The sequence below is a fragment of the Dryobates pubescens genome, chromosome Z (genome assembly GCF_014839835.1).
Source record: "Dryobates pubescens isolate bDryPub1 chromosome Z, bDryPub1.pri, whole genome shotgun sequence".
NCBI lineage: Eukaryota > Metazoa > Chordata > Aves > Piciformes > Picidae > Dryobates > Dryobates pubescens.
Window position 1 is genome coordinate 78,808,605 of NC_071657.1, and position 19,015 is coordinate 78,827,619.

General features: G+C 56.9%; 1 protein-coding gene across 1 annotated transcript in view; it reads left to right on the plus strand.

The window, feature by feature from the left end:
- The window catches only part of ZCCHC7 (zinc finger CCHC-type containing 7), a 117,224-nt gene extending 98,614 nt beyond the window's left edge, over positions 1-18,610 (plus strand). The window contains exons 7-9 of the mRNA XM_054178753.1: positions 14,534-14,629; positions 16,833-16,950; positions 18,109-18,610. Coding sequence (XP_054034728.1) covers positions 14,534-14,629; positions 16,833-16,950; positions 18,109-18,518 — 624 coding nt within the window. The 3' untranslated portion in view covers positions 18,519-18,610. The remainder of the gene's footprint in view (positions 1-14,533; positions 14,630-16,832; positions 16,951-18,108) is intronic.
- The last annotated feature ends 405 nt before the right edge of the window (positions 18,611-19,015 follow it).

The window sequence follows — 19,015 nt, forward strand, 5'->3', positions numbered from 1 at the left end:
TGTGTATGAGAGCACAGTGATCAGTGTGCACAGTGTGTGTGAGAGTAACTGACACAGTGATCAGTGTGCACAGTGAGTGTGAGAGCAGACACACAGTGATCAGTGTGCACAGTGTGTGTGAGAGCACAGACACAGTGATCAGTGTGCACTGTGTGTGTGAGAGCACAGACACAGTGATCAGTGTGCAGTGTGTATGAGAGCACAGTGATCAGTGTGCACAGTGTGTGTGAGAGCAGACACACAGTGATCAGTGTGCACAGTGTGTGTGAGAGCACAGACACAGTGATCAGTGTGCACAGTGTGTGTGAGAGCACAGACACAGTGATCAGTGTGCACAGTGTGTGTGAGAGCACAGACACAGTGATCAGTGTGCACAGTGTGTGTGAGAGCACTGACACAGTGATCAGTGTGCACAGTGTGTGTGAGAGCACAGACACAGTGATCATTGTGCACAGTGTGTGTCAGAGCACAGACACAGTGATCATTGTGCACAGTGTGTGTGAGAGCACTGACACAGTGATCAGTGTGCACAGTGTGTGTGAGAGCACAGACACAGTGATCAGTGTGCACAGTCTGTGAGAGCACAGACACAGTGATCATTGTGCACAGTGTGTGTGAGAGTAACAGACACAGTGATCAGTGTGCACTGTGTGTGTGAGAGCACAGACACAGTGATCAGTGTGCACAGTCTGTGAGAGCACAGACACAGTGATCAGTGTGCACAGTGTGTGTGAGAGCACTGACAGTGATCAGTGTGCACAGTGTGTGTGAGAGCACTGACACAGTGATCAGTGTGCACAGTGTGTGTGAGAGCACTGACAGTGATCAGTGTGCACAGTGTGTGTGAGAGCAACTGACACAGTGATCAGTGTGCACAGTGTGTGTGAGAGCACAGACACAGTGATCAGTGTGCAGTGTGTATGAGAGCACAGTGATCAGTGTGCACAGTGTGTGTGAGAGTAACTGACACAGTGATCAGTGTGCACAGTGAGTGTGAGAGCAGACACACAGTGATCAGTGTGCACAGTGTGTGTGAGAGCACAGACACAGTGATCAGTGTGCACTGTGTGTGTGAGAGCACAGACACAGTGATCAGTGTGCAGTGTGTATGAGAGCACAGTGATCAGTGTGCACAGTGTGTGTGAGAGCAGACACACAGTGATCAGTGTGCACAGTGTGTGTGAGAGCACAGACACAGTGATCAGTGTGCACAGTGTGTGTGAGAGCACAGACACAGTGATCAGTGTGCACAGTGTGTGTGAGAGCACAGACACAGTGATCAGTGTGCACAGTGTGTGTGAGAGCACTGACACAGTGATCAGTGTGCACAGTGTGTGTGAGAGCACAGACACAGTGATCATTGTGCACAGTGTGTGTCAGAGCACAGACACAGTGATCATTGTGCACAGTGTGTGTGAGAGCACTGACACAGTGATCAGTGTGCACAGTGTGTGTGAGAGCACAGACACAGTGATCAGTGTGCACAGTCTGTGAGAGCACAGACACAGTGATCATTGTGCACAGTGTGTGTGAGAGTAACAGACACAGTGATCAGTGTGCACTGTGTGTGTGAGAGCACAGACACAGTGATCAGTGTGCACAGTCTGTGAGAGCACAGACACAGTGATCAGTGTGCAGTGTGTATGAGAGCACAGTGATCAGTGTGCACAGTGTGTGAGAGAACACTGACACAGTGATCAGTGTGCACAGTGAGTGTGAGAGCACAGACACAGTGATCAGTGTGCACTGTGTGTGTGAGAGCACTGACACAGTGATCACTGTGCACAGTGAGTGTGAGAGCACAGACACAGTGATCAGTGTGCACAGTGTGTGTGAGAGCACTGACACAGTGATCAGTGTGCACAGTGAGTGTGAGAGCAGACACACAGTGATCAGTGTGCACAGTGTGTGTGAGAGCACAGACACAGTGATCAGTGTGCACAGTGTGTGTGAGAGCACACACACCTTGATCAGTGTGCACAGTGTGTGTGAGAGCACTGGCACAGTGATCAGTGTGCACAGTGTGTGTGAGAGCACAGACACAGTGATCACTGCACAGTGTGTGTCAGAGCACAGACACAGTGATCAGTGTGCACAGTCTGTGAGAGCACAGACACAGTGATCATTGTGCACAGTGTGTGTGAGAGTAACAGACACAGTGATCAGTGTGCACTGTGTGTGTGAGAGAACAGACACAGTGATCAGTGTGCACAGTCTGTGAGAGCACAGACACAGTGATCAGTGTGCAGTGTGTATGAGAGCACAGTGATCAGTGTGCACAGTGTGTGAGAGAACACTGACACAGTGATCAGTGTGCACAGTGAGTGTGAGAGCACAGACACAGTGATCAGTGTGCACAGTGTGTGTGAGAGTAACTGACACAGTGATCAGTGTGCACAGTGTGTTTGAGAGCACTGACACAGTGATCAGTGTGCAGTGTGTGTGTGAGAGCACAGTGATCAGTGTGCAGTGTGCACAGTGTGTGTGAGAGCACTGACACAGTGATCATTGTGCACAGTGTGTGTGAGAGCACTGACACAGTGATCAGTGTGCACAGTGTGTGAGAGCACAGACACAGTGATCAGTGTGCACAGTGTGTGTGAGAGTAACTGACACAGTGATCAGTGTGCACAGTGTGTGTGAGAGCACAGACACAGTGATCAGTGTGCAGTGTGTATGAGAGCACAGTGATCAGTGTGCACAGTCTGTGAGAGACCACTGACACAGTGATCAGTGTGCACAGTGAGTGTGAGAGCACAGACACAGTGATCAGTGTGCACAGTGTGTGTGAGAGCACTGACACAGTGATCAGTGTGCACAGTGTGTTTGAGAGCACTGACACAGTGATCAGTGTGCAGTGTGTATGAGAGCACAGTGATCAGTGTGCAGTGTGTGTGAGAGCACAGTGATCAGTGTGCACAGTGTGTGTGAGAGCACTGGCACAGTGATCAGTGTGCACAGTGTGTGTGAGAGCACAGACACAGTGATCAGTGTGCATAGTGTGTGTGAGAGCACTGACACAGTGATCAGTGTGCACAGTCTGTGAGAGCACAGACACAGTGATCAGTGTGCAGTGTGTATGAGAGCACAGTGATCAGTGTGCACAGTCTGTGAGAGACCACTGACACAGTGATCAGTGTGCACAGTGAGTGTGAGAGCACAGACACAGTGATCAGTGTGCACAGTGTGTGTGAGAGCACTGACACAGTGATCAGTGTGCACAGTGTGTGTGAGAGCACTGACACAGTGATCAGTGTGCACAGTGTGTGTGAGAGCAGACACAGTGATCAGTGTGCACAGTGTGTGTGAGAGAACAGACTCAGTGATCATTGTGCACAGTGTGTGTGAGAGCACTGACACAGTGATCAGTGTGCACAGTGTGTGTGAGAGCACAGTGATCAGTGTGCACAGTGTGTTTGAGAGCACTGACACAGTGATCAGTGTGCAGTGTGTATGAGAGCACAGTGATCAGTGTGCAGTGTGTGTGAGAGCACAGTGATCAGTGTGCACAGTGTGTGTGAGAGCACTGACACAGTGATCAGTGTGCACAGTGTGTGTGAGAGCACAGACACAGTGATCAGTGTGCACAGTGTGTGTGAGAGCACTGACACAGTGATCAGTGTGCACAGTGTGTGTGAGAGCACTGACACAGTGATCAGTGTGCACAGTGTGTTTGAGAGCACTGACACAGTGATCAGTGTGCAGTGTGTATGAGAGCACAGTGATCAGTGTGCAGTGTGTGTGAGAGCACAGTGATCAGTGTGCACAGTGTGTGTGAGAGCACTGACACAGTGATCAGTGTGCACAGTGTGTGTGAGAGCACAGACACAGTGATCAGTGTGCATAGTGTGTGTGAGAGCACTGACACAGTGATCAGTGTGCACAGTCTGTGAGAGCACAGACACAGTGATCAGTGTGCAGTGTGTATGAGAGCACAGTGATCAGTGTGCACAGTCTGTGAGAGACCACTGACACAGTGATCAGTGTGCACAGTGAGTGTGAGAGCACAGACACAGTGATCAGTGTGCACAGTGTGTGTGAGAGCACTGACACAGTGATCAGTGTGCACAGTGTGTGTGAGAGCACTGACACAGTGATCAGTGTGCACAGTGTGTGTGAGAGCAGACACAGTGATCAGTGTGCACAGTGTGTGTGAGAGAACAGACTCAGTGATCATTGTGCACAGTGTGTGTGAGAGCACTGACACAGTGATCAGTGTGCACAGTGTGTGTGAGAGCACAGTGATCAGTGTGCACAGTGTGTTTGAGAGCACTGACACAGTGATCAGTGTGCAGTGTGTATGAGAGCACAGTGATCAGTGTGCAGTGTGTGTGAGAGCACAGTGATCAGTGTGCACAGTGTGTGTGAGAGCACTGACACAGTGATCAGTGTGCATAGTGTGTGTGAGAGCACTGACACAGTGATCAGTGTGCACAGTGTGTGTGAGAGCACTGACACAGTGATCAGTGTGCACAGTGTGTGTGAGAGCACTGACACAGTGATCAGTGTGCACAGTGTGTGTGAGAGCACAGACACAGTGATCAGTGTGCACAGTGTGTGAGAGCACTGACACAGTGATCAGTGTGCACAGTGTGTGTGAGAGCACTGACACAGTGATCAGTGTGCACAGTGTGTGTGAGAGCACTGACACAGTGATCAGTGTGCACAGTGTGTGTGAGAGCACAGACACAGTGATCAGTGTGCACAGTGTGTGAGAGCACTGACACAGTGATCAGTGTGCACAGTGTGTGTGAGAGCACTGACACAGTGATCAGTGTGCACAGTGTGTGTGAGAGCACTGACACAGTGATCAGTGTGCACAGTCTGTGTGAGCACAGACACAGTGATCAGTGTGCAGTTTGTATGAGAGCACAGTGATCAGTGTGCACAGTCTGTGAGAGACCACTGACACAGTGATCAGTGTGCACAGTGTGTGAGAGCACTGACACAGTGATCAGTGTGCACAGTGTGTGTGAGAGCACTGACACAGTGATCAGTGTGCACAGTGTGTGTGAGAGCACAGACACAGTGATCAGTGTGCACAGTGAGTGTGAGAGCACAGACACAGTGATCAGTGTGCACAGTGTGTGTGAGAGCACTGACACAGTGATCAGTGTGCACAGTGAGTGTGAGAGCACAGACACAGTGATCAGTGTGCACAGTGTGTGTGAGAGCACAGTGATCAGTGTGCACAGTGTGTTTGAGAGCACAGACACACTGATCAGTGTGCAGTGTGTATGAGAGCACAGTGATCAGTGTGCACAGTGTGTGTGAGAGCACAGACACAGTGATCAGTGTGCACAGTGTGTGTGAGAGCACAGACACAGTGATCAGTGTGCACAGTGTGTGTGAGGGCACAGACACAGTGATCAGTGTGCACAGTGTGTGTGAGAGCACAGACACAGTGATCAGTGTGCACAGTGTGTGTGAGGGCACAGACACAGTGATCAGTGTGCACAGTGTGTGTGAGAGCACAGACACAGTGATCAGTGTGCGCAGTGTGTGAGAGAGCACTGACACAGTGATCAGTGTGCACAGTGTGTGTGAAAGCACAGACACAGTGATCAGTGTGCACAGTGTGTGTGAGAGTAACTGACACAGTGATCAGTGTGCACAGTGTGTGTGAGAGCACTGACACAGTGATCAGTGTGCGCAGTGTGTGAGAGCGCACAGACACAGTGATCAGTGTGCACAGTGTGTGAGAGCACTGACACAGTGATCAGTGTGCACAGTGTGTGTGAGAGCACTGACACAGTGATCAGTGTGCACAGTGTGTGAGAGCACTGACACAGTGATCAGTGTGCACAGTGTGTGTGAGAGCACTGACACAGTGATCTGTGTGCACAGTGTGTGTGAGAGCACAGACACAGTGATCAGTGTGCACAGTGTGTGTGAGAGCACTGACACAGTGATCAGTGTGCACAGTGTGTGTGAGAGCACAGACACAGTGATCAGTGTGCACAGTGTGTGAGAGAGCACTGACACAGTGATCAGTGTGCACAGTGTGTGTGAGAGCACTGACACAGTGATCAGTGTGCACAGTGTGTGAGAGAGCACTGACACAGTGATCAGTGTGCACAGTGTGTGTGAGAGCACAGACACAGTGATCAGTGTGCACAGTGTGTGTGAGAGCACAGTGATCAGTGTGCACAGTGTGTGAGAGAGCACTGACACAGTGATCAGTGTGCACAGTGTGTGTGAGAGCACAGACACAGTGATCAGTGTGCACAGTGTGTGTGAGAGCACAGACACAGTGATCAGTGTGCACAGTGTGTGTGAGAGCACAGTGATCAGTGTGCACAGTGTGTGTGAGAGCACTGACACAGTGATCAGTGTGCACAGTGTGTGTGAGAGCACAGACACAGTGATCAGTGTGCACAGTGTGTGTGAGAGCACAGACACAGTGATCAGTGTGCACAGTGTGTGTGAGAGCACAGTGATCAGTGTGCACAGTGTGTGTGAGAGCACTGACACAGTGATCAGTGTGCACAGTGTGTGTGAGAGCACAGACACAGTGATCAGTGTGCACAGTGTGTGTGAGAGCACAGACACAGTGATCAATGTGCATAGTGTGTGTGAGAGCACAGACACAGTGATCTGTGTTCACGCGTGTTTGCCAGCACGGCCATACCATGCGCTCCCGGGTCCTTGCCACCTGGCGGCGCTATTGGAGCCTACTCGTCAGGTCCTGTACCTACGTCCTGCTCTCTGCCGACTCTTCTTGCCGCCGCCTCTCCGCCCCGCTGTGCCCTATTCATGGTCTCGGTCCCCTGCCCATCCCCGCGGTTCTCTGTTCGTGTCCTCTGGCCGTGCCCGCGGTCCGCTGGCCGTTCCCCTCCGTAGGGCTCCTTCGTGCGCCCGGCCTTCCGTTCGGCATTGTGTGCGTCCGGGCGCCGGTAACGGAGCCTGACAGCGATCCGGGCCGCGCTGAATGCCGGCTGCGCGGCGGACAATCGGCGGCGGCGCCGGGGCAATATTCCTGAGAGGATTATTTAACCTTTCAATTTAGGGGGCACAAAGCCCGGCTGATTAATGAACTTTCTGATGGGCGCCGATAAGCGGATCTGTTGCTTTATTTCCTGCAGAAGTGATTCCTTCTCCTGCCACATTACTATAATCTGGGACGTAAAACGCGGCAAATAGATTAGCGAACAGCACTAAAGAGTTTATCTGTCCGGCAAACTGAAGGAGCTAAATTAAAACGGGTAATGAAAGCGGCGGCTGAGCCCCGTGCGGGGCCTGCCAATGCGCTGCGCGTTTGGAAGGGACTGGGCTGGGCGGCGGGGCCGGGGCCGGGGTTGCCTCCCGTCCTCCCTCCCTCCCCCCCGGTAAAAAAATGAGCTGCGTTATCTGGATGAGTGCAGACACGGCGCGGTCCTGCCTCCCGCGCGGGCAGACAAGGTCGATAGCATTACAAGGTATTTGTGGCAGTGCTTGTTTCAGCCTTCAGAGCTGCCAGCTTCCAGCCGGATTTGAATTACAAAAGAAGAAGCTGGCATGAAAATTGAAAGGCTTTATCGGCGAGTCTGGAGCCTCGTCGCGCATTGCTTATTTATGCAGTCCATTTGCACCGGGAGATGTGAAAAGGAAATGTGTTTTTTTAAAAATAAGGCCATAAAGGCCCAGATGTGTTCCAGATGGCAAATAAAATATAGATACCTCCAAGTATCTGCCCAGGAAGCGACTCCGCTCCCTGTCGCGCCGGGCCTGGGAGGAGCCTTTGTGCTCCTGCCGCGAATTCCTGCGTTTGTGTCACCCCGCAGGTAGTTTCCGGGCGCGAAGGGGGAAGTGTTTGCTAACTCCCAAATCCCGCCGGAGGAGGATGGGCTTGTGGCCGGAGAGCTGCACCCGAGGCGGCTGCAGGCCGGCGCGACCCTCCCGTGGAAACCAGGGTTTGCGTTCCCGGTAAAATTAGCCACGGAGGTCCGGAGAGCTGCCAGCACCTCCAGAGGAAACTGGGATGCCTCTGGAACCGTGAAGGGTCCGAGGCACTCGGGGACTGTGGTGGTGGTCTTGCCTATATCCCTCTGGAGGTTGTTTCAGGGTGGTTTGGGTGTGGTGCTTGGGGCTTAGGGGTGACCCTCGCAGAGTAAAGGTCAATGGATGGACTTGGTGCTCCCGAGGGTCTGTTCAGACCTGAATGTTTCTGTAAGTCTGATTAATTTCTCTAAGAACTTGAGATTTTCTTTTATTTCTCCCCCTCCCCATTTTTTAGAAAAGACTTTTGTTTAGAATTAATGTTTTAGTATCTCCCCCCTGCTTCCCCCTCCCCCCCGCCTGCCCATTCTGGCTAAGAGAGTCAAAAGATCACTTCCCTTTCCCTCAGTTCTGTAGTACTGCACTCTCCATTCTCTTCCCGGAGCCTTTCCGCGCAGTGGGCTGTAGGTGCTGTTTGCATCTATTTAAGATGCATCACAGAAACGTCTTACTTCAGTCGGAAGCGACCCCTGCGCTGCTGCGCTCCTGCTGCCGACCCAACGACTTCTACTCCTGCTGCTGGGAGGGGCTGCGGCTTCCCAGGCTTTCCTGTTAGCTGTGGGTGTGCACTGTAACCTTTGTCGTGCACTTCAAACAGCTCTAACCCTGAAGTCAGCCGGGCTGCCTCCTGGGTTGCTCTGCTGTGTTTCCTTGGTCCCGAAAGGGGGAGAAGAGGGCTGCAGGAGCACCGCCAGTGGCCTCAGCCGCTTGTGGATGCTCAGGTGTGACCTCCGCAGCTCCTGCCGGAGGAGAGGGCTGGAGGAAGGCAGAAACGCAATTTGATACAGAAACTGACCCTGTTTATAGTTGTTTGGAGGTGTGTGGGGGGAGTGTGTTAAGAGCCCAAACGCCAGGTCTGCCTGTGCGTTCCTCTTTCATTAGCATGCAGCAGGCTGGGTCGGTGCCTGCCATGAATTTTCATAAGGGTTTTTACTACGTAGCATGTGTGGCTTAATGATGCAATCACCTGATAGACTGGGAAGGCTCCAAAGGAGACGTTCCGGTCTGTTGTGTACATAATGCTTGTTTCAGAAACCTGCCTAATTAAGGAATTACCCAATGGAATGCCAGCCTGCTGGGTGCACGACACGGGGAAGGAAAATAACAACAACAGGAGCCCCGGCGTAATTACGATATTACATGATAGATTGGCAATTTTGACTAGCGGGCAGGGAAGCAACCCTGCCATTGTTCCAGCTGCCGAACAAGCAGATTATGGTAATTTCCCAGGGAAAATAAATGTACGTTTCGCGGTGACAGAGCCGTTCTGACCGCTCCGACTCCAGCCCGCGGCCCACGGTGTGTAATGATTCACTTGATGATCACCTTTCAGCGGCTCAAGAAAAGAGGGGGAACGTCGCCGCTAATGAGTTTTGCTCCCAGCCTCGTGTCTCATTTGTCTCAGCGAGCTGCACAGAACCAGAGCCTGTGGCGAGCAGAGCTCGAGTGTAGGCTGTGCTGGGCACGGCGTTGGAAGGGGCAGCTCCTTCTGCTCTCTGGGATGTGCCGAGCTGCTTCCCCTGCGCTGCTTCCCCTAATCCGCTGCTCCTCGGAGTGCGACAGGAAGCAGCAGCAGGAATGCGCTGGTGGATGCCCTGCAGGCGCAGCAGCTGATGCCAGGGGCCGGGGGAGAGCTCAGCCTCGGCGCGGGCAGCGCTGGGCGGCTCCGAGGCGCTGGGGGGAACCACAGCTCGGGGAGGTGGAGGGGAAGGGGCCACAAAATCGCTCCCAGCACGGAGCTATCCCAGCCCCGGTGCTGGATGTAACGAAGAAAAGCGCTCGGTGCCAGCCTCCATCCGAGGCAGCTGACGGGCACTGCTGGGCCGGCGCAGGGTTACGGCTTGTGTCTGCCGGCCGTGAGACTCGGGGGCAGGGGGACCCTCTCCGCACCTTGTTTGGTTGCCAGGGGGTTTCAGTGGCGCACAGGGCAGGGTGGGAAGATTTTCCTTCGGCAGGCTTGGGCCCGGCGTATCCCCGAGCGACGCCAGGGGGGTCCGTGCAGGGCAGGCTGCGGCTGCTCTCGGTGGGCAGCGAGGCTGGGCGTGCGCCGCGGTGCCATCTGGAGCCACCGGCGTGCGGTTGGGCGGTAGGAGTCGGCTGGCAGGGCCGGCGGCGCTGGCCCGGCACGGGTGGCACAAAAGGGTCTCCCTCCCTCTGCCCCTCGGCGCAGCCTGCTCCCCGTGCGGCCGCAGGGGCACACAGTCGGGGCGGGCAGCGGCTTTGGGTTAATTAGTGAGGTTTAGCCAGATTGCGGAGCCTAAGTGGTAATGAGCTGCGCGGGAGCGAGCCCTGCGCGGCGCCGAGGCGCTGCAGATAAGGGGAGCTGAAGGTCACCGGGGGAGCTGCCCGTCTGGGGCCATTTGCATTCGGAATTACTGCCGCAGATAGGCCGGAGAGGCAGCCCTGGCATTTTGATCTCTTGGCCTTTGTCATGGAGATTCCCGGCCCGGGAGGGGGGGCGGCCAGCGTCCCAGATAATGATTAACTGTTTTAATGGCATTCATTCATTCATCCCGCACTGGCTACTCATGCAGAAAAAAGGGTTATGTAAAATGACATTAGAAGAAAAATCATTTGTAATCGTTGCATCAGGCTGCACTTTGAGGAGACATTAGGAGTAAATCCATGGCGTGGTAGGCTTATGCTTTATCTTCTGATATTTACTGAGTGTACTGGTGCATGAAAAGCTTTCAGCAAGAATAGCAGATGGGATGGACCTTCCTTAGGTAATGCTATCTGCCAGGTTATTACTTCTCTGTATTGATAGTGGAGTAATCTCCAAGATATCACCCTACAAATATAGATTATTTAAATGTTTGTAACAAAAAAACCATAACATAAAGGCAGCCACGTTCATGAATAGTTTATTCTGTACCCATGTGGCTGCAGCCCTTTGCATGCCTTTTTATATTTATTTTTTTTTTTTCCCCCGGCCGTAAATAACACAAAACAGGGCGGCTCGCGCGGGCGGGGTCCCTTTTTGTCTGGCTGCGGAGAGGACTGAAGTTATGCAGCGCTGCCAGCGCCGGCTCCGCTCCCCCTGCGCCGCGACCTCCGCTGCCGGCTGAACAAAAGGCAGCGTGGCCGCGGGGCGCTGCCCGCCGCGGGGCGCTGCCCGCCGCGGGGCGCTGCCCGCCGCGGGGCGCTGCCCGCCGCGGGGCGCTGCCCGCCGCGGGGCGCTGCCCGCCGCGGGGCGCTGCCCGCCGCGGGGCGCTGCCCGCCGCGGGGGTCGCCGTCTGCGTGCCGCTGGCCCCGGGGAGGCTGCAGGACCAGGGGCGAGCCCTGGCTGGCAGCTGGGGTCTCGGTGTGGGTGCCCCTCGCAAGACCCAGGCACTCTGCTCCTGTGGGCGGCGTGGCCGTGGTTGGCACTGCCGGCACCCTGGGTTCCAGACAGTCTGCAGCTGGGCACCACCAGCCACACGTTCCTTGGCAGGAGAGCAGGAAGCTGCCCGGGTGTCAGTGGTCAGCCAGGTCACCTCCTGCATGCTTCGCTGTGGGGCTGCACCTAGGCACCTGCTGAAGGAGGTGGGAAGGGACCTCTGAAGACTACCTGGCAGAGCAGGGGCACCCAGGGCAGGGCACACAGGAACACATCCAGCAAGGCTTGGAAGCTCTGCAGAGGAACAGACCCACAACCTCCCTGGGCAGCCTGCTCCAGGCCTCCAGCACTCTCACACCAAAGAAGTTTCTGGTCATGCTGAGGTTCCAGTTTGTGCCTGCTGTTCCCTGGCCTATCTCAGGACACCACTGAGCAGAGCCTGGCCCTTGCCTCCTGCCCCCCAGCCCTCAGGTACTGGTAAGCATTGCGCAGATCCCCTGCTCCTCTCCAGGCTCAGCAGCCCCAGGGCTCTCAGCTTTCCCTTCCAGTCCCTTCAGCATCCCCACAGCCTCTGTGGGACTCTCTGTGGTAGTTCCCTGTCCTTGACCTGGGCAGCCCAGAGCTGCATGCAGGTCTCTCCAGGGCAGAGCAGCAGCACAGAGGGCAGCACATGCTCGGCTGTGCCTGCAGCTGCCCTGCCAGGAGGGACCAGCAGCCCAGCTCAGAGCAGCAGAGGATCTCCCCATGAATGGCTGTCAGAAGTAGCAGCCTCTGGAACTCCATGCAGGTGTTCCCTGTGGGAACAGCAGTGATGGCCAAAGCCACCTGCTGTGTCTGGAGGGTGCCCACTGGCAGGGGAAGGTGCCAGGCCAGTGGGCACCATGGTGTGCAGCACCAGGCTGTCAAGGGCTGTCCCTGACACCATACATGCTCTGCTCAGCCACAGGTCACTGCTGCCCTGAAGTGACCACACGGTGCAGCTGTGCCACTGCCAGGCTGGGGTTGTGCCTCGTGCCAGGGCCTGGCTGGCAGCGGGCACAGCAGCAGCAGGGAGGGCCTGGGTCTGTCTCTGGCAGCTGTGTTGCTCTCTGGCAGAGCTGCAGCAGACAGGGACTGACTGAGGGAATCTGCTGGGGCTTTGTGGTACCACCTCAGGGTGGGCACCAGTGGACATCAGCTCTGAAGGCAGGTTTGGCGTGGGTACCCTTCTGCGTGGTGGGAAGGCAGAGGAAGGCCTCCCTCGTGGGACTCATTTCTGCTCTCCAGGAGACCTGTCCTAGGTGGAGGCCATCTCGGGGGCCACCCTGAGAGCTAACCACAGTGCAGGAGGCTGCTCTGGGACCTGAAACCCACAGCAAGGGATTATGGAAACGTTTGCAGCTCAGGGGGTCTTGTTCCACCCCTTCTGTGCTCCTGATCAAAGCTGTAACCCCAGCAGTGCCATGGGCTGGGGCTCTGGCTGCAGGGCAGGGGGGAGGACTGCTCCGTGGCTGAGGGCTCCTTCCTGTCCCTCTGTCCCCACCTCGCTGTGGGATGGGTCACTCTCCTCTGTCCCCACCTCGCTGTGGGATGGGTCACTCTCCTCTGTCCCCACCTCGCTGTGGGATGGGTCACTCTCCTCTGTCCCCACCTCGCTGTGGGATGGGTCACTCTCCTCTGTCCCCACCTCGCTGTGGGATGGGTCACTCTCCTCTGTCCCCACCTCGCTGTGGGACGGGTCACTTTCCTCCGTCCTCCCTCAGCCTCCTCCTGGTGGGGGAGTGCGAGGCACGGGTGTGGAGCACACAGTGGTCCCCGGGGATGGGGGCCTCGGGGTGAGGTGGCCCTGCAGGTGTGATCAGAGTCACAGAGCATGGTGCAGGCAGGGGTCTGCTGCTCCTGCCCATCTCACGCTGCTGCCACTCTCCCGAGGCTGCCAGGGGGCTCCAGCCAGGCTGGGGGTACCCAGCTGGCACAGGAAGCAGCTCCTCAGAGGAAGTTCAGCAGCTGCCACTAACTCCTGTGAGGTCCCCAAGGGTCCTCTGAGCTCTGTGCTCAGAAGGGAATCCACAGGCACCGAGGCAGCTCTCGCCCTGCTTCGGCCCTGGCTCCTGCACCCCTGCTTGCATCTGTGCCAGCTGCTGGGCACTGGCTCCACAGCAGTTGCCTCTGCAGAGGTGGATGTTCTTGTGCCTGTGGACAGTAAGGGGCAGGGTTCACCTGGTGTGAAGTGGGGAAGGGTCTGCCTGTGCCCTGGGTAAGCCCCAGGGGCAGCCAGGGACGTTGGCATCTCGTCCCCTCTGCTGGGAGCAGCACCAGTCCTGCAGTACCTGGAAGGTTCTTCTGCAGCCTGGGCACTGCTGTGGGTGCAGGCCTGCACCAGGGCTTTGCTCTGTGGCTTTGGGCAAGGTGAGCACATCCAGAGACAGCTGTGCCAGCCCAGCTGCTGCAGGAGTGTCTGATGGGGTGTGCTGGGTTGAAATTCCCCTGACATGAAGCTGCCAGCCCAGGTGGACTGGAAGCACATGGACTTCTGTTTGCAAGCACAACTGCAATCTGCAAAGAAAAGCAAGGAGTATGTACAAAATAGACAACATTTACATGTATTTACAACTCACAAACTACACAAGAACCCCCCTGGAAAAAACAGGGGGCTGCTCATCACTTCCCCTTCCCTGCCCCCTTCCCTACCCCCTGCACACACCGGACCAGGAAGCAGAGAGCTGTTTGCTAGTACTCAGCCAGAACAAAGCAGCAGGGCCAGAGCCAGGACCTGCCAGGGAGAAGGAAGAGAAGAGAGAACAAAGTTGGTTTACAGACCTGAGTTTTGTGGCAGGTGTCTCTCCAATGGGTTGTTTAGGACTCACCATTATTTCCCTTTTCACATGCCCTGGTGATTCGTTTACATGCTGCCACTTTCTGTTCAGCACTGTGGAAGATCCTCTAGGCACAGCCTACAACTGGCACGTGGCCTGATCCGTCCTGGGGGTGTGGGGCAGTGGGCTGGGGGGCAAGGAGGCGTGGAGAGAGCGCAGCCAGCAGCCTGCCTCTGCTGTCTGGAGCTGAAACAAGATGCCCAGCTGGAGCGGAGGTGGGGGAGCCTCTTGCCCCCTCACTGGCACTGCGGGGGCTGAGCTGTGCCCCGCAGGGCTGCAGAGGCAGCAGCCAGGGCAGGGCAGGACCCTAAGGCCCCAGCAGCCGTGGGGAAGGCGCCGGTTTCACCCCATGCTGACCCTGTGCTCTGTTTGCACCCTGCAGACCCAGCCGGGGCAGATCCAGGAGGCAGGGCCCCGCCGCGCGCCGCCCTCCCCGGCCTACTGCTACAACTGCTCCCGCCGGGGGCACTTCGGATACGTGAGTGCTGGGCACCCCGGTGCCAGCTGCCCGCCGCGAGCCGGCACGGGGCATCGGGCGGCGGGGGGCAGAGGGGCTGGGCCGCGGGCTCTGGGGAGGCCGTGGCACCTTCTCATGGCACAGCTGCAGGGCAAGTGGAAGGTTTCTAGCGCCCAGCTGTGCTCTGTGCAGACAAGGCAGGTGCCACACAGCCTGGCAGCCTGAGGAGGGCGCCACAGAGCAGGGCCTGGTCCTGCATTTGACTTCAGTTGCACCAAGGCCAGACACAGGCTGGGTGTGCTGGGAGAGCAGGGCAGGCAGCTAAAAGCTGGAGAGCTTCCAGGTGCAGAAGGACCTGAAGGTGTTGGTCATCGGCCAGGGTGTGTCTAGCTGGGTGCTGTGCCCACCAGCAGCCTGGGCTGGAGCAGCAATGGTGTGGGCAGCAGGAGCAGGGCAGGGCTTGTGCCCCTGGGCTGGGCACTGCTGAGGCTGCAGCTTGAGTGCTGCCTTCAGCTCTGGGCCCCTCACTGCCAGAAGGAGACTGAGGGCTGGAGCAGGGGCAGAGGAGGGCAAGAAAGGTGGGGAAGAGTCTGGAGAACAAGGAAAAGAGTCTGGAGAACTTCTAAGGAGTAGGTGAGGAAATTTGGGTTGTTTGGCCTAGAGGAAAGGAAACTGAGGAGAGCTGCACAGCTGCCTGAAAGGAGGAGGCTGGAGCCAGGTGGGGGTTGGGCTCTGCTCCCAAGGAACAGGGACAGGACAAGAGGAAATGGCCTCATATTGCACCAGGCCAGATTTGGGTGGGACATGAGGAACAATTTCTACCCCTTGAGGGTTGTCCAGGCCTGTCCCTGGCTGCCCAGGGCAGTGGGGGAGTCCCTATCCCTGGAGGGGTTTCAAGGCTGTGTAGATACGGTGCTGAGGGCCATGGCTTGGTGCTGACCTGGCAGAGCTGGGTTCATGGTTGGAGTTCAAAGACCCACAGAAGCATCCAGGTTGGAGAAGACCTTTGGGACCATCAAGTCCAACCACTGACCCTACTCTACAAAGTTCACCCCAAACCAGATCCCCAGGCACCACATCTGAACGCCTCCAGGGTTGGTGACTCCACCACCTCCCTGGGCAGCCTGTGCCAATCCCTGACCACTCCTGCTCTGAGCAAATTCTTCCTCATGTCCAGCTTAACCCTGCCCTGCTTCAGCTTGGGGCTGTTCCCTCTTGTTCTGTCCTGGTTACCTGGGAGCAGAGGCCAGCACCAAGCTCTCCACAGCCTCCTTTCAGGGAGCTGGAGACAGCCATGAGCTCTGCCCTCAGCCTGCTCTGCTTCACACTAACCATCCCCAGCTCCCTCAGGCTCTCCTCATCAGCTTTCTTCTCCAGGCCCTTCACAGCTCCCTTGCCCTGCTCTGCCCTGGCTCCAGCACCTCCACATCTCTCTTGTGCTGAGTGCCCCAAACTGGACACAGCACTGGAGCTGTGGCCTCCCCAGAGCTGAGTCCCAGGGCACAGTGCCCTCCCTGCTCCTGCTGGGCACAGCACTTCTGATCCCAGCCAGGATGCCTTTGGCTTTCTGTGCCACCTGGGCACTGCTGGCTCCTCTTCAGCTGCTTGTCCATCAGCAACCCCAGGGCCCTTTCTGCCAGCAGCTTTCCATCTGCACTGTCCCAGGCCTGGAGCCTTGCCTGGGGTTGTTGTGGCCCAGGTGCAGGCCCTGGCACTGGTGGAAGCTCATGAGTTGATGATGTTAAAGGTCCCTTCCAACCAGAATGCTTCATGACTTTGTGTTCCTGAGCAGAGGAAACTGGTTCCAGGGGCCCTTTGCAGGATGAGGTAGCCTAGGGGTCCTGCTCCTGTTGAAGCCCCCAGACCCCTGGACACACAGCTGCTTGTGCCTGGCTGCCAGAGGCGTGGGGTTGTGCACAGGGAGGGTGCTCGGGCTGGGTGTCAGGAGAGGCCTCTGCACTGGGAGGCTTCTCAAACACTGAACAGGCTGCAAGGGGCAGTGGTGCAGTCACCACCCCTGGCACTTAGGGACAGGGTTAGTGGTGACCCTTGGGTGCTGGGCCAAGGGCTGGGCTTGGCTGAGCCAGGAGGTCTCTTCCAACTGGATGTACTCTGTGACTGTGAATGGTCCCTGGCCAGCACCCTGCACAGGCACCAGCAGCCGCAGCCCCTTCTGCCCTGCAGGAGAATCCCAGCCCTGGTGACCCTCAGCTGTGTCTTGCAGGAGTGCTCAGAGAAGAGGATGCATGAGAGCATGCTGCCAGCCTACCCCTTCATCTGCTGCTACGATGACAAGCAGGAGATCAGGAGGAGAGCCTTCAGGGTGAAGAGGAAAGCTGAAGGTACCTCTGGGGGGAACACCTCCTGCTTTTCACCTCTGTAGAATTATCTTCTTCTGTGCTTGCTGCTCTGGGGAACACTGTGGGATGGCTCTCAGGTGTAGGGATCTGAGCAGCTTCTCCAGCAGCACAAAGGACTTTGTGGCTTCCTTCATCCCTGCCCTCATTGTGCCCAGGTGTCAGGGTGGGTGTCCTCAGAGGCTGCAGCCCCACTGACACTGGAAATGATACAAACCAGCAGGGAGAGGACTGAGCTGTAGGTTATTAGATTCTGGTCTAATAACAGGGAAAAAACCCACTCAAAAAATCCATCAGAGTTCCCTCTGTCAGAGAGGATTTTGTCCTACCCAACCTCACAGCTTCACAGATTGCACTGGGCTGGAAGGGACCCTCCAAGGGCACCTTGTCCAACTCCCCTGCACACAGCAGGGACAGCTCCAGCCAGAGCAGGCTGCCCAGGCACACAGCCAGCCTCAGCTTGAGTGGCTGCAGGGATGGAGCCTCCACCACCTCCCTGGGCAGCCTGTGCCAGGCTCTCCCCACCCTCCCTCTGCACAGCTCCCTCCTGAGGGACAACCTAACCCTGCCCTGCTCCACTGCCAAACCACTGCCCCTGGGCCTAGCCCCACAGCCCCTTCTCAACAGTCACAGAATGCTCTGGGCCAGAAGGGATCTCCAAAGCTCACCCAGCCCAACCCCCTGCACTCAGCAGGGACATCCCCAACTGGATCAGGTTGCCCAGAGCCCTGTCCAGCCTCACCTTCAATATCTCCAGGGATAGAGCTTCAAGCACCTCCCTGGGCAACCTGTTGCCCAGCAGCCTCCTGGTGCAGAACTTGTTCCTCACATCCAATCTCCATCTGCTCTGCTCTCATTCTAAACCATTGTCCCTGGTCCTGTCCCTGCAGGCCTTTGGGGACAGTCCCTCTGCAGCCTTCTTGCATCCCCTCCAGGTACTGGAAGGCTGCTACTAGGTCCCTCCCCAGCCTGCCTGTAGGTCCCCTTCAGATGTTGAAATGCAGCTCTAAGGTCTGCCTGGAGGCTTCTCCTCTGCAGGCTCAGCAGCCACAGCTCTCCCAGGCTGTCCCCCATCCCCTGATGTGCCAGGCACTGGGTCTGTGCCCCCTGTGTGGCTGCTGCAGCAAACTGCTCTGTTCACAGAACTGCAGGGCGCTGGCCTCCTGCCCCAGCAGCCTCCCACCCTAGGCCAGGAGGGGCCCAGCCACAGCAAGAAGAGCAAGTCCTGGAGGGAGCACAGGAAGCAGCAGAAGGATGGCAAGTGGCACAGGAAGATGGCAGAGGGGCCTGGAGAGGAGCAGCACAGAGGCCATGGTCTGGAGGAGGACTTCCCCAGAGGGCTGAAGAGGCAGGCATGGAAGGGCAGCAGAAGCCACCGGGTGCCCATGCTGCAGGCGTTCACAGGCAGCAGGGCCCTGTGCGTGCCAGGGCGCCTGGAGGCTGCCAGCAGGAGGAAGAAGAGCAGAAAGCAGAAAAATGCTGGCCCTGGTGCCAGTGACAACCTCTTCCTCATAAAGCAGAGGAGGAAGAAGCCCAAAGAGAAGCCTTGGTGATGAGGAGGCAGCTGGGCAGGGCTGGCCCTGGCTGGCCTGGGCTCTGCCTGCTGCTTGCCCCTCTGCTCACACTGAATCTGGGTCCGTCCCCAGGCCTGAGCCGTGCCCGGGCACCAGTCGGACCCAGCCCCCACCTCCACCCCTCTGGCAGCTGCCCAGCTGCTGCTGGCACTATGCACTGCCCCCCCCCCCGAGCAGGCTGCAGGCTGATCTCCTTTGCTGGAGGGGTGGGGGCTGGGAAGGGTCCACAGCAGGGTGGGTAGGTTTTGTTTCTGTACCCTGAGATGTTGCTGTGCCCACGGGGGCAGGATCTGCTGCTAGGGCACACGATGCCCTTGGGGCTGGCGTGGGAGGCTCTTACATTGGGGATAAAGCCAGGGGTGTGGACCTGAGCCACACTCCCTGTGGCCACTCGCTCCTCTCCGGGGCACAGCTGGGCACTGCTGTCCCCCTGGACGGTGCTGCAGAGTGGTGGCCTTGCACTGGCACATGAGCCT